Raw genomic sequence first — 15646 nt, forward strand, 5'->3', positions numbered from 1 at the left:
ATGCCTCAGAGGTAAATATATGAGGGGTGGAGGGCGGAGGGAACAGCATGTGTCTGCCGCTCACTCAGCAATGGTGTACCGGGCATCCACTCTGCTCCAGGCACTCAGCAATGGTGTACCGGGCATCCACTCTGCTCCAGGCACTCAGCAATGGTGTACCGGGCATCCACTCTGCTCCAGGCACTCAGCAATGGTGTACCGGGCATCCACTCTGCTCCAGGCACTCAGCAATGGTGTACCGGGCATCCACTCTGCTCCAGGCACTCAGCAATGGTGTACCGGGCATCCACTCTGCTCCAGGCACTCAGCAATGGTGTACCGGGCATCCACTCTGCTCCAGGCACTCTTGGGTGCACGAGGGATGCAAGTGAGGCAGATGGATTACAGGTGGCGCTGCAGTGGTGAGAAGAAAACTCAGGGAGTGGGATGAGCTGGGGATGAGGGTGGGAAAGTGCTTCTACACACAGGGTCATCAGAAAAGGTCTCTGAGGAGATGACGGCTGAGCTGGGTAAGAAGGAACTGCTCAGGCAAAACCCAAGGAAGGGTGTTCTCAGCAGGGAGACCCGGTAGAGACGCTGGAAAGCACTTGGTGAGTCTGAGGGACAGAAACGAAGATGGGGGCCTGGGGTAAGAGGGGTGGCGGAAGCCCCATCACGCAGCCTTTTGTGGGCCATGGTAAGGGTCGGTTTTCTTCTTACTGCAATTGGGCAGTCGCTGGTGGTTTTCAACAGCGAAGTGATGTGATCTAATTTGGATTTTAAAAATATTCCACTGCTGTAGGGGAATGGATTATAATGACAGCAGGAAAACCAGTTTAAGAGGCTGCTACAGTGTTCCAGGAAAGGGCTGATGGGGAACCGGACTAAGCCAGTGGTCCAGGAAAGGGCTGATGGGAACCGGACTAAGCTGATGATGGACGATAGAAAAAAGTGTCCATCGGATTTGCGGCATAGTTAGAAGGCAGAGCCAGGAGGCCTTGCTGAGAGAGTAAGAACGAGGGTGAGGGAATGAAATGAGTGAAGGGACACTCACTTTCTGGTCTGAGCAACTGCACGGCTGATGCCCTTAACTGAGATGGGGCACCCTCGTGTAGTGGCAAGGGCACAGGCTCCGTATCTGACAGACCCGGGTTTGAGTCCAGGTTCCACCATGGGGTATGCTGTTTAACTTCTAGCCTCAGTTCTCCTACCTGCAATGTGAAGGGATAGGAGTACCTACCTCGTATGGCTGCCATGAGGATGGGATGAGGTGTGCGTGTCAGGCGTGAGCTACACAGTCATGCGCCACATCATCATGTTTCCACCCATGACGGGCCACGGTACGAGGCAGTTCCACTAGATTATACTGGAGCCATACGACGGAGTAGGCCAGGAGTCCCCAACCCCTGGGCCACAGTCCATGGCCTGTTAGCAACCGGGCTGCACATCACGAGGTGAGCACCAGTGAGCGAGCATGACCGCCTGGGCTCCGCCTCCTGTCAGGTCTCACAGGCAAACCCTGTTGTGAGCTGCTCATATGAGGGGTCTAGGTTGCACACTCCTTCTGAGAATCCAATGCCCGATTATCTGAGGTAGAACAGTTTCATCTTGAAACCATCCCCCAACCCCATCCCCTGCACTCCCACCCCCACCCCCGCCTGTGGAAAAACTGTCTTCCACAAAACCAGTCCCTGGTGCCAAAAAGGTTGGGGACAGCTGGAGAAGGTTAGAGCAGGCACACTCTATGAGGTTTGCACAGTGATGAAACTAACGATGCATTTCTCAGAACATATTCCTGCCGTTAAGCAATGCATGACTGAATACATACAGCAGCTTAACATGCTGTCTGGCACAGAGGGCAAGGCTCAGCGAGGGGAAGCTTTGAGCAGTACTTAATAGGGTGAGCTACGAAATAAGGCAAAACTGTTGTGCTTCTCTTAATAAAGCAGCTCACAGAAAACGTGGGCACGCAGGGTTAAAAGTCTTGTCAAAAGAATTTCTATTAACCATAAGTGGAACCTCGTCCCAACTACTTTGTCTCTTTGGGATCTCTCTAAGAAATAAAAGCAAAGGGCCCATCAACTTTGCACTTTCTAAGTGGAAAGGCACACGGAGCTGCTCCTTTCTTCCCCAGTCTACAACGACGCACATACCACCCTCCTCCCTGTTGATAAAAGTCCTAAAACCCTAAGGTGTGGATATGCATTCCCGCTAGTTAGAGGGCTACATTACTGCTCGGATTGACTTGCTAAGATGAAAGGACAAGTCCTCGTGGGGAGCAATCACTGGCATAACGCAGCCACACAGGTCACGCTTCTCAGGCTTGCTTTGCAGCTGTCACAGGCCACAAACTCAACTTCGGGTTTAGATTGTCAGTAACTCAAATGACATATTTCATGAACTCTGAGGCTGCTAAATAAAGCCAAAAATTTCCAAGAAGTGAATGACTTCCAGTTTTGAAAGAATTCATTCTTTTTGCTATGACAACAGTTGATTTCAAGCCGATACAGGAAAGCAAAATTCTTCATATAGCAAGGTAATCCCTACTGATTAAATCACAGGGGATTCCCAGCACCTTCAAAACAGTTCAGGCCACAGGACAGTCGGGCTGTCTAATTCACTGTCAAGAAGGGAAAGTATGGCTTCAGTCAGCAGTACATCCGTATCTCGTCTGCCTACACAAATCCCTGTGTGAGGCCCTAGCTGGACACATCAAATTATCAAAGAAGGAACTCTGAAATTTAAGACTCTCTTCCTTTCCCCAGAGGAGAAAGCTTTCGCTTGTGAGATGAAAGTTCCGTAATTTCTGCATTTCTCATTCCATAAATGCTTTACTCCAGCCCAATTCCTAATTTGTCCTTAAAGAGATGGCTGGGGGGCTTTAGCTGACAGTCAGGACTGCAAGCCCAGCGGTTCACACTCTTGGTGTCCACTATTTCTGGGGCCACTCTCTCGCTACCTCCATGTCCCCTTCTTCTATTGTGACAGTTATGTCCAGACTTCTTTCTCCTACTAGACCCTAAGTGCCTTCCCGATTCAATTTCTCATCTTTTCCAAAGCCCTGTACAAAGAGGGAAGCTTGAAAAATATAAGTGGGTAAATGCTGATCAGATGAAAGGCCCTCGATAAAATCCTCTTCAGAAACATGGGCAACGCTTTCTATTTTCCATAAACAAAACAAAAAGCCTGCGTATATGTGTGCAAGCGTGCTTGCAGAAGCGTCAAAAATATACCCCAAAGAATTAAACAGTGTGGATACCTCTAGCAGGAGGGATATACAGTAGTTAAGAAGAGATGTTTATTTAAAATATTTTTTTCTATTTGAGTTTTTAATAGGCATGTATAGCTCTTTTTTCTTTTCTTTTTTTTTTTTTTTTTTTTGACACAGAGCCTCACTCTTCCACCCAGGATGAAGTGCAGTGGTGCAATCACAGCTCACTGCAGTCTTGAACTCCTGGACTTAGGTGACCCTTACACCTCGGCCTCCCGAGTAGCTAAGAATGCAAGTGCACACCACCATGCCCCGATCATTTTAAAATTTTTTTGTAGAGACAGGGTCTTCGTGGCCCAGGCTGGTCTCGAACTCCTGGCCGTAAGAGATCCACCCGCCTTGGCCTCCCAAAGCGCTGGGATTTTAGGCATGAGCCATTATGCCCGGCCCACTGCTCATTTTTTTTTTTTTGATAGAATATTTATCTGAAGAGTAAAGATGATTTATAACTGAACTCATACACTATTTTCTAAAGACTTTAATTCTAAATTGTGATGTAATTCATATAACATAAAATTCAGCATTTTAAAGTGATTTACTATTCAGTGGTTTTTGGACATCCACAAGGTTGTGCAACCATCATCACCAATTCCAGAACATTTTTCACCCCCAAAAGCAACCCCTACCTGTTACTGGGAAGCTGTTACTTCCCAGTCTTCCCCTTCTCAACCCCATCTGCCTCTTTGGATTTGCCTCTTTTGGGTATTTCCTATAGATGGAATCATATAATGTGTGACGTCTGTGTCTGGCTTCTTTCACTTGGCATGGTGTGTTCAAGGTTCACCCAGGTCAGGGCACGTATCAGCACTTCATTCCTTTTATGTGAATAATATTCCACCGTACGGACAGACCATATTTTGGTTATTCCTTGTCTATTGATGTTTCTACTTTTTGGCTATTGTGAATAATGTCGCTATGAACATTTGTGTAGGACATACGAACATATGTTTTTAACTCCCTTGGGCATATACTTAGAAGTAGAAATGTGTAATTAAAAAAAAATAATTCGGATTGCTTTGCTTTTTCTATTTGGCAGAGTTACCCCTTCACATTAGGCATGGCACATTAACACTGTGAGATGCACTAAAACAAAGGAGGGACTACTTCTAAATCTTAACTGCATTTGGAAGAACAGAAAGGAAGAGGAACAGAAAGAAGTTTAAAGCAGAAGCTGAAACTTGAAAATGCTCACAACTTGACCCGATAATTCCACCAGTGTCGTAAGAAAATAATCTCACTCCTCTGGGTAAGAGACAGCGAAGAGGAGAGAAGAGAGAAGAGAAGAGAGGAAAAAAACAATCTCAAATATATATAAAATTAGTAGACAAGGCTGGGTGCGGTGGCTCATGCCTGTAATCCCAGCACTTTGGGAGGCTGAGGCAGGCGCATCACGAGGTCAGGAGATCGAGACCACCCTGGCTAACACGGTGAAACCCCGTCTCTACTAAAAATATTTAAAAAAAAATTAGCCAGGTGCGGTGACAGGCTCCTGTAGTCCCAGCTACTCAGAGGCTGAGGCAGGAGAACAGCGTGAACCCAGGAGGCAGAGCTTGCACTGAGCCGAGATCGCGCCACTGCACTCCAGCCTGGGCGACAGAGTGAGACTCCGTAACAAAAAAAAAATTAGTAGACAAAAATATTCATATAGCCTTATTTATAAAAGTGAGAAAAAACTAAGGGTCCTACGAGAAAAGAATAATTAGGGGAATCACTGAGTATCTATAGAATAAAATCTTTCTGTAGTAGTTGAGAAAGAACTTAAGCTGTGACATATGAAGCATATTTTCATATGTGTGTGTGAGTTAATATGGAAATTAACTCAAAATGGATCAAAGATATAAATGTAGCAGCTGAAACTATAAAACTCTTAGGAGGAAACCTAGGTAAGTCTTTGTAGCCTTGGATTAGTAACAGTTTCTTGGATATGACACTAAACACAAGCAAGAACAAAAAACCTTCATCAAAATTGAAATCCTGTGAAATGACTATCAAGAGAGTGAAAACCCACAGATGGGAGAAAACATCTGCAAATCATATGTCTGATATATGATAGAATATACAAAGAAGTTACAAAGGCTGGGCACAGTGGCTCATGCCTATAATCCCAGCATCATGAGAGGTCGAGATGGGTGGATCACTTGAGGCCAGGAGTTCAAGACCAGCCTGGCCAACATGGCAAAACCCCGCCTCTACTGAAAAAAAAAAAATAAAAAATAAAAAAAATACAAAAATTAGCCTGGTGTGGTGCTGCGCTCCTGTGGTCCCAGCTACCCAGGAGACTGAGGTCCGAGAATCGCTTGAACCCAGGAGGCAGAGGTTGCAGTGAGCCGAGATCTCGCCACTAAACTCCAGCCTGGGCAACAGAGTGAGACTCTGTCTCAGGAAAAAAAAAAAAAGTTATAGAATATATCTAGAATGTGTAAAGAACTCTTAGAACTCAACAATAAAAACAATCCAACTAAAAAATGGGCAAAAAATGTGAATAGACATTTCCTTTTTTTTTGAGACATGAGTGGTGCAATCTCAGCTCACTGCAACCTCCACTTCCTGGGTTCAAGCAATTCTCCTGCCTCAGCCTCCCGGTAGCTGGGATTATAGGCACCTGCCACCATGCCTGGCTAATTTTTGTATTTTTAGTAGAGACGGGGTTTCACCATGTTGGCCAGGCTGGTCTTGAACTCCTGACCTGAGGTGATGCTCCCACCTCGGCCTCCCACAGTGCTGGGATTACAGGCGTGAGCCACCGCACCTGGCTGAATAGACATTTCTTTAAAGAAGCTGTGCAATGTCACTAGTCAATGGGAAAAAGCAAATGAAAACCACAATGAGATACTACTCTACACCCATGAGAATGGTTATAATTAGGGGAACAAAGGAGACAAGCGTCAGCAAGGATATAGGGAAACTGGACCCTCCTACATTGTGGGTAGAAATGTAAAACCATGTGGCTGCTTGGAAAACAGTTTGCAGTTCCTCAAAAAGTCAAACCTAGGGTTACCGTGTGACCCAGCAATTACACTCAGGTATATTCTCACAAGAATAGGAAACACGCCGACACAAAAACCTGTACAAATATTCACAGCAGTATTCACATAGTGAATTCACACAGTGAAACCCTGTACAGATATTCACAGCAGTATTCACATAGTGAAAAAGCGGAAACCACCCAAATGTCCACAGCTGATGAAGAGACAACAATATGTGCATCACCCATACAACGGTGCACGATTCAGCCATCAAAATGATGCGCTGACACACGCCTCAACATGGGTAAGGCTCGCTATGTGCATCACCCACACAACGGTGCATGATTCAGCCATCAAAATGCAGCGTTGACACACGCCTCAACATGGGTAAGGCTCGCTATGTGCATCACCCACACAACGGTGCACGATTCAGCCATCAAAATGCAGCGCTGACACACGCCTCATCATGGGTAAGGCTCACAGACACTGTCCAGAGGGAGGGAAGGCAGACACAAAAACCATGCATCGCAACATCCGTTTATGTGAAGTGTCCAGAACAGGCATCCGTAAAGACAAAAGTCGATTCGTAACTGCCCAGGGCTGGGGAAAGAGAACTTGAAAGTCCTGCCTGCTAAGGAGGGATTTCTTCTGGGGTAACAGAAATGTCCTGGAGTTGCACAGCTGGGATCGTGGCATCATCTTATGAATATATGAAAACCAACTGAACTGTATACTTTAAACGATAAATTTCATGTGACATTTCGTGACATGAGTTATATCTCAATTTTAAAAACTAAGCAGAGGAAACTGTATTAAAAAAATACAGTTTCAACCATGTAAAATACATAGAAAGAATATACCTAAATCCTCATCTCTGATTTGGATGACTTTTTTCCTGCTTCTCTATTCTCGCCTATAATTTCCAAATTTTCTATCCTGACCCTGTATTATTCTCTTCTCAGAAACAAAAGTTAATCGTCCCTTGCGATATTATTCAAATGGAAGAATACATTTCTTTAGCACCAGTAAAGCATCCATAAAATATTTTCCAATGCTGAAGGGAGTGCATGAGGCGGGGGAATCTGTCACTGTTGGAGACAGATGTCCTCAAGCTGTGGCAGAGCTGGAAAACCTGCCCCTGTTCCTTACACAGTCTCCCTCATGCAGGTGCCAGAAGACCAGGGTGTAGAGTGAGACATGCTGGGTGGTCTTTCATGAGTCGTGAGCCTTTTGCAAATGCTCTTACGCTCAAATTCCATGGTTGACAATTGTACCCATACAGCTTCTATCTTTACAATGTAATTCTAAAAACTGGGGAAGTATACATGTATATTAAAATGGCCCCTATAAGCCAAAGGACAATTTCTATTTCAAAAGGCAACTTATGCAATGGTCAAGAGGAAGGGAAATCCAGCTGCATAAAATGGGAACATTTTTTATTTTATTACAAAAAAAAAACACAAACCTCCCAGTAAGGCAGTTATAAAAAGCTAATCCGATCTAGTCTGCTTTTCTGCTTTCAGCAGAAGGCTGAATGTCATTTGCTCACCTTGAATCTAATCATCAAGTCACTATGCATATGGATCCAGTTACATCATATCCAGACATTCTCTTTTAATTTCAAGGCATTTTAATTTACAGACTCTCTTGAATTCCTCCTAAAGGGTCAGAAGTTGAGGCAACTGGGAAAAGCATAGGCAGCTCACCTCCTCAAGTAACAGTTACAGCACAGGACATCGTGAAACTGGTTAAGCAACAAGCCTGTCCCTGAGGCTCTTTCAGTCTAAAGTTCTATCAGCTCTTGAAAAACAGCCAAGGATGATGCGTCCCACTGAGGTCAGGAGCGACGGGTCAGGAGGAACTGAGCTGTGGCAGGTCTTGTCTTCCGGGCGAGCAGGCCACACTCTCAAGCTCATCCTCACTGTTTCACTGTCAGTCACCAAGGACTGGAGAGGTTCTGAATGATACAGTGAAGGCGGCGGTGGGGGTAGGGTGGAGATGACATATGGCCTAGGGAGCGGCAGCAAGGGAGAGTCTCTGGCCGTTTTGGCTCCTTGGCTGACATCTTACCTGTTTCGTGGCACCTTTGTGAGGAATTCAGTAACTTTCTATAAAATTTGGCATATATCAAAGGGTATCAAGATATACCTTGGTTCGTTTCATAATTTATTCTGGTATTTTGAAACAAAATGGTAGCCAAAAAGGAGTTTCCAAAGAGTGTATCCTGAAAGGAAGGTAGCATAGGGAAGGGACCAGGGGCCAGGGAGCAGCAAATCTCCAGGCAGGGTACCCAGCAGCTAGACTGGGGGTCAGGACAGCTGGAACTCCTGGCCGTGCCCAGGCAGCCCCTTCCCAGTGCTTTGCGCTGGGAGCATGGTCGGTAGCCATGATGAATTCACCAGGGTCCCTGCCACTGAGGGTTGCAGAATAAAGGTGAAGAAGGCCGTGCATGGCCCACAATGAGATGATGGTAGGGACCAGGCTCAACGTGAACATCAGCTAGAGCGACAGCCTTCACATCGCCTCACAGCAGAGCTGCAGTGAACCGATTCCTCAAGGCCCGTCCCACCTGGGTGAAGTGGCCATAGGGCTTCTGTTGCCTCCTGAGAAACTTATCTTTAAGGGAAAACCCTTGAAGGATATCAGACAGCCATTTTCAGGATTTGGAATGCAGAATAATTGCCAGGTCATGATACCTGGCACAAAGAATAGGGTAGGAGGATGAGGTTGAATTAAAGAAGTTGAAGGATTTAGAGGAGTCTGTGGAGAGGAGAGCTGACTAAATAGAGAGGGAAAGAAAGAACGCATGGTGTTCATCAGGCTTTTCTGGCTAAGGATTTAGAACTCGAAACTCTGCAAACTTGAGAGGAGAGGAGAGCAACAACTGAACAATGAAGAGGGGATGATTTACAGACCAGTTCTGCCAAAACATTTCAAATATGAAAACCAAAAAGGAAGGAGCTGGGGAAAAAGGCTCAAGTGTTCCTAGCTGACCCCTGACCACCACCACAGAGCACCGCCTCAGCCAGGAGACACTGGGCTCCAGGCCAGGAGCTCGGCCCTGGCCGAGTGAGTTCAGGCAGAAAGGGGCTGTGCTGCCCTGAGAAACCAGTACCCCCAGCCCGGTCCTCCCGGGACAGAAGGTGGCTGACAGTTGGCCAACTGCCACTCTGACAGTCCTGTACCTGTGTTTTACAATAAAGCATTGTCTTTGAGAACTTGAGTGAGCTCCTGTCAGTTTTGCATGGTCTCTAAGTGGTTACCTGCTCAGCTGCCTCAGCCTGTCCAGAAGGGCCTTCCCTGCCCTCTTTCCCTAACCACTTGTGGCCTCTGGGGGATTTTTCCTTGGAGAGGTCCTGGGACAGACCCAGGTTCACAGGTTACCCTGGTCCTCGGATGCAACAGGGCCATTTGTTCCTCTGTGGTCCCGTAGCTCCCTAAACGCAAAGGATAAATCGCCAGGAAGTAGGGCCCAGCCAGAGAGGGTGAAGAATGGCTCAAAACAAGTGCCTGGCAAGAATGTCATCCAAGCATCCTTCACTGGGACCTATTTCCCATCCGGTTATCTGGATTACCAGCTCATAGAACCTGTCCTGATGCTCTCCTGACCCTGCCCAGCCAAGAGGCCACAGGAGCTCAGGGGGCTACTCCCAGGGTGGGGCCTGTGCTCAATGCTGAAACCTCATGGTTGTCCCCTGGCAGATCTCTGTAGGGCTGAATCCAGTGCTGCATATATCTATGCTTGAAACGACGCAGAAGCATGGCTTGGGAAGGTCCGAGAGGAGAGCCATCAAGAGGAAATCAGGGGGTTGCTAAAGCCAACCTCATCCTTCTCAGGAGAAACTCATGATTCCTTCAGTGGGATCTCTGTTCCTATTTCCTTTCCTTTTCTGTTTTTTTGAGACAGTCTCACTTTGTCACCCAGGCTGGAGTGCAGTGGTGCAATCTCAGTTCATTGCAACCTCTGCCTTCTGGGCTAAAGTGATCCTCCTGTCTCAGCCTCTCAGGTAGCTGGGATTACAGGCGTGCACCACCACACCCCCCTAATATTTCACGGGTAGCTGGGACTACAGGCGTGTGCCACCACGCCCCGCTAATATTTCCTGGTTAGCTGGAACTACAGGCGTGCGCCACCACGCCCAGTTAATATTTCCCGGGTAGCTGGGACTACAGGTGCCCACGACACCTGCTAATATTTCCTGGGTAGCTGGGACTACAGGCATGCACCACCACGCCTGTTAATATTTCCTGGGTAGCTGGGACTATAGGCGTGCACCACCATGCCCCACTAATATTTCCCGGGTAGCTGGAACTACAGGCGCCCACCACGCCTGCTAATATTTCCTGGGTAGCTGGGACTACACGTGTGCACCACCACACCTGCTAATATTTTCTGGGTAGCTGGGACTACAGGCGCGCACCGCCACACCTGCTAATATTTTCCGGATAGCTGGGACTATAGGCACACACCACCATGCCCCGCTAATATTTCCCGGGTAGCTGGGACTACAGGTGTGCACCACCACGCCTGCTAATATTTCCCAGGTAGCTGGGACTACAGGCGTGCACCACCATGCCCCACTAATATTTCCCGGGTAGCTGGGACTACAGGCATGCACCACCACGCCCAGCTAATATTTCCTGGGTAGCTGGGACTACAGGTGCCCACGACGCCTGCTAATATTTCCTGGGTAGCTGGGACTACACGTGTGCACCACCACACCTGCTAATATTTTCCGGGTAGCAGGGACTACAGGCATGCACCACCACGCCCCGCTAATATTTCCCGGGTAGCTGGGACTACAGGCGGGCACCACCACGCCTGCTGATATTTCCCGGGTAGCTGGGACTACAGGCGTGCACCACCACGCCTGCTGGTATTTCCCGGGTAGCTGGGACTACAGGCGTGCACCACCACGCCTGCTGGTATTTCCCGGGTAGCTGGGACTACAGGCGTGCACCACCACGCCTGCTGGTATTTCCCGGGTAGCTGGGACTACAGGCGTGCACCACCACGCCTGCTGGTATTTCCCGGGTAGCTGGGACTACAGGCGTGCACCACCACGCCTGCTGGTATTTCCCGGGTAGCTGGGACTACAGGCGTGCACCACCACGCCTGCTGGTATTTCCCGGGTAGCTGGGACTACAGGCGTGCACCACCACGCCTGCTGGTATTTCCCGGGTAGCTGGGACTACAGGCGTGCACCACCACGCCTGCTGGTATTTCCCGGGTAGCTGGAACTACAGGCGTGCACCACCATGCCTGCTGATATTTCCCGGGTAGCTGGGACTACAGGCGTGCACCACCACGCGTGCCTGGGTAGCTGGGACTACAGGCGTGCACCACCACGCCTGCTGATATTTCCCGGGTAGCTGGGACTACAGGCATGCACCACCACGCCCGCTAATATTTCCCGGGTAACTGGGATTACAGGCGTGCACCACCACGCCCGCTGATATTTCCCGGGTAGCTGGGACTACAGGCGTGCACCACCACGCCCGCTGATATTTCCCGGGTAGCTGGGACTACAGGCATGCACCACCACGCCCGCTGATATTTCCCGGGTAGCTGGGACTACAGGCATGCACCACCACGCCTGTTAATATTTCCCAGGTAGCTGGGACTACAGGCGTGCTCCACCATGCCCCACTAATATTTCCTTTTCTGACCTGCATTTTCTTTAAGGCTATTTTCATCTGTTTTGTGACCCATTTTTTCCCTTGTTACTAAAAAGAAATCAATATTGAACATTAGTTAGCAAGCAGAGAAGTATACATATTTTTGATGTGCTAAGTAGGAAAACAGTGCTTTGTGGTTTCAGTTGCATTTTATTCTAATAAAGTCGTGAGTGAGCCCAAGTAGGCAGGACCTTGTGGTCTGGCCTCAAAACTGGGCTGCTGCCACCACTGCTCTGCAGTCCGTTGCCTGAAAGACCAGCCCGATTCACCTGCTCCACCCTGTCTAAAGACCAGCCCCATTCACCTGCTTCACCTACTCTGAGGCTGGTCTCGTGGGACAAAGAGGGAACTCCACTGAAGTCTCAGGGTTTTAGGACCAGAAGGGTAGGAGCTAGAGAAGGTGGCAGAGGTGAAGGGTGAACAAGTGAGCGGGACTCCAGGTCCAAGTCCCAGCCTGGCCCCCACTTCAATCACAGTAGCTCAGTTTCATGTTTTTACACATTAGCTCCGTGGCCTAGAGTAAGTTTCAAATGAGCATAGCACCTACTTCCTATGGCTGATGAAGCAGAGTGACTGACTGCAGGTAAACGCACCTAGTATAGTGTGGGTCACCAAGTGGACGTTCAAAGCATGACACCTATTGGTGTGTTCGGATTCTACATTCTATTTTTTTTTTTTTTTTGAGATGGAGTCTCACTCTGTCGCCCAGGCTGGAGTGCAGTGGCGCAATCTTGGCAGCACCCACCACCACGCCTGACTAATTTTTTGTATTTTTAGTCGTGATGGGGTTTTGTCACGATAGCCAGGCTGCTCTCAAACTCCTGACCTTAAGTGATCTTCCCACCTCAGCCTCTCAAAGTGCTGGGATTATAGGCATGAGCCACCGCACCCGGCCTCTACATTAGATTTTGTTACAAGAAAGGATTTGGAAATCACTGATTTGGCCCATCTCTCTCATTTTAAAACAATTGAAAAATAACTTTGTTGAAGTATACACAAAGTATGTAAATGCATTTGTATAAGAAAATTTCCAAAAAAACTATACCAGAGTAAATGGAAATAAATATTTCCTTGCTTCTCTACCTACTCTCACTCCAACTTCCTTCCCAAGAGACATCCACTGTTACCATTTCCAGACCTCTTTCTTACACATTTACACACATAAACGTGCTTTTTACTTTTTCCATAAAAGACATTATACCTCCCAAAGTGCTGGGATGACAGGCCTGAGCTGCCGCGTCCGGCCCCCGTTCTACCACTTTTAAACTGCTGTGCAGCACCTCACAGTATAGATACACTGTAATTTATTTAACCAGCTCCAATAATAAACATTACAGACATAGCCAAGTCTTTTGCTTTTAAGGCTGCAGTTCACCTCTTTCTTTGTGCATCTTCCTCTACATGTATGGATTTTTTTTTTTAGACTTCTGGTTTAGATGTAAAATTGTTGCTTGACAGGACACGCATATTTACATTTCTGAAAGTTCTGATAATGACAATTTACGCACCAAAAAGGTTGTATCAAGCTGTATACTAGCACTAAAATCCTGTACTGTTAGTCTTGTGATTTTTTTCTTTTTGCAAACCTGATGCAGGAAAAATATCCTGTTTTCTTTTTTTTCATGTTTATTAGCCAACTGAATTTCTTCAGTCAATCGTCTGTCTGACTCAGGCTCACACCTGGAATCCCAGCACTTTGGGAGGCTGAGGTGGGCAGATCACCTGAGGTCAGGAGTTTGAGACCAGCCTGGTCAACATGGTAAAAGCCCGTCTCTACTAAAAATACAAAAATTAGCCAGGCTTAGTGGTGTGCACCTGTAATCCCAGCTACCCAGGAGGCTGAAGCAGGAGAATTGCTTGAACCTGGGAGGCAGAGGTTGCAGTGAGCCGAGATTGCCCCACTGCACTCCGGCCTGGGTGACAGAGCAAGACTCTTGTCTAAAAAACAAAATGAAAAAACAAAAAATAAAAAAATAAAGGATAGTCTTTTCTTCTCATTTAACAGGGAAGGCAGTTCACTACATTACAGCAGAATCGGAATTAGACCACAAGTCTTGACTGCTGGTCCAAGGATTCTGCTACTAAATCACATTGCTTCTCTATTGTTATCCACAGTTTAAAAAAAACCAAATCTAGCTCTAAGGTATGATTCTCTCAACTTGGATTTCTTCTTCCCTCCCTCCTTTCTTCTTTCCCTTTCCATTCCTGCCTGCATGGGTTCTGTGTACACTCTGCACGACTCGAGGAGACAGATGAGTCAGCTACAATTCCTGCGTTCGAGGAGCTCAATGTCTACGCATATGTAATGATGCAAACAGAAATTACCATAGAACAGAGTCACTTGGTTTCCCAGTGGACAGGAAATCTGAAGAGAGCACATTGATGTGTTAGCAGGGAGCCTGGGCCTCCAAAGAGAAGAGGTTTACTCCTTTTTCTTTTTTTTTCTTTTTTTTTAGAGATAGGGTGTCATTCTGTCACTCATCACAGCTCACTGCAGCCTCAACTCCTGGGCTGAAGTGATCCTCCCGCCTCAGCCTCCCAAGTGATTGGGACTAAGGGGTGCGCCCAACTAATTTTTTTTTTTTTTTGTAGGGATGAGGTCTCGCTATGTTGCCCAGGCTGGTCTCATGCAATCCCGCCTCGGCCTCCCAAAGTGCTGGGATTATACAGGTGGGAGCCACTGCATCAGACCAAAAAGAAGAGGTTTCCGAAGGGAAAATTTGGACCTGGTCTTTGACTACACAGAGACAAACGTTCAACCGGCAGTACTATGTTCCACCTTTCCGATGGAGGCACGTAGTCCCCAGGCCTGTATACCTGGCTTTGGGGTTTACAGAGACTCATTGATCTAGTTTGCTCACCAGAGATGTTAAAAGGTAAACCCTAAAGTAAAAACATATCCTAATTGTAACCAAATCTGATAACGGATAAAGAAATAAGGTATTTGTGACTGAGTAAGGCCTCTGACTCACAAAATTACTAGTCTGTAAAATGGGATCAATACTTAGGAAAAATGATGACAGGGCATTCTAGAAACACGACGTACTGCGTAACAGACAAACGATAAATCCACACAGAGTGTTCTGTATCGTCACTTTCCCAGCAGCTCAGTGAAATCACTGCAATGAGGGATTAAGCACCGAAGCCAATGGATAGTGACCATACAGTGAAACCCTGAATCCCAACCACCCGACCCACTGATTTCACGTGGCAGCTCCCTAGAGAAGGTCTTACCAGGGTCCCATCGGTCAGGGTGCAGCCGGAGAAGCGTTTTGCAAGGAACCCCTCAAAGTTAGTTGTTCTTTGAATGGCAAAAAGAAGCAATTTCACTTCAATTTCCTTCGCTCTGGTGCGCATGATCTTGGCAAGTTCTGTCCTTCAAAACAAAGAGATAAGAATACCATCAAACAAGCTGATCATTCACTCAAGACAGACAAGGTAAATGGCCTTAGATCATATTCAGGAAAAAAAAATGTATGTGGTCACTTCAAACCCTGAGGTCTGTTACCGCCTTAGTCTAAAACCTGGGAAATAGAAATACATGTTCTAAACAAGATTTTTAAGGTGAAATTATCCACCAGGCAAAAGAATCAGGGGTTATGGATGACATATATATATATTTATATTTACATTTATATTTATATTTATTTATTTATTTTTTTGAGATGGAGTCTCCCTCTGTCGCCCAGGCTGGAGTGCAGTGGCGCGATCACTGCAACCTCCACCTCCTGGGTTCAAATGATTCTTTTTT

At 47.0% G+C, this 15646-nt stretch overlaps 1 protein-coding gene across 4 annotated transcripts in view; it reads right to left on the bottom strand.

The window, feature by feature from the left end:
• Positions 1–15646, bottom strand: part of VPS53 (VPS53 subunit of GARP complex) — a 182179-nt gene that overhangs the window by 75679 nt on the left and 90854 nt on the right. For all 4 annotated transcript variants that reach the window (XM_063655698.1, XM_063655697.1, XM_063655699.1 and 1 more), the window contains one exon: positions 15130–15271. In XM_063655698.1, the coding sequence (XP_063511768.1) occupies positions 15130–15271 (142 nt within the window). The remainder of the gene's footprint in view (positions 1–15129; positions 15272–15646) is intronic.

The sequence above is a fragment of the Pongo pygmaeus genome, chromosome 19, assembly GCF_028885625.2.
Source record: "Pongo pygmaeus isolate AG05252 chromosome 19, NHGRI_mPonPyg2-v2.0_pri, whole genome shotgun sequence".
Lineage (NCBI taxonomy): Eukaryota > Metazoa > Chordata > Mammalia > Primates > Hominidae > Pongo > Pongo pygmaeus.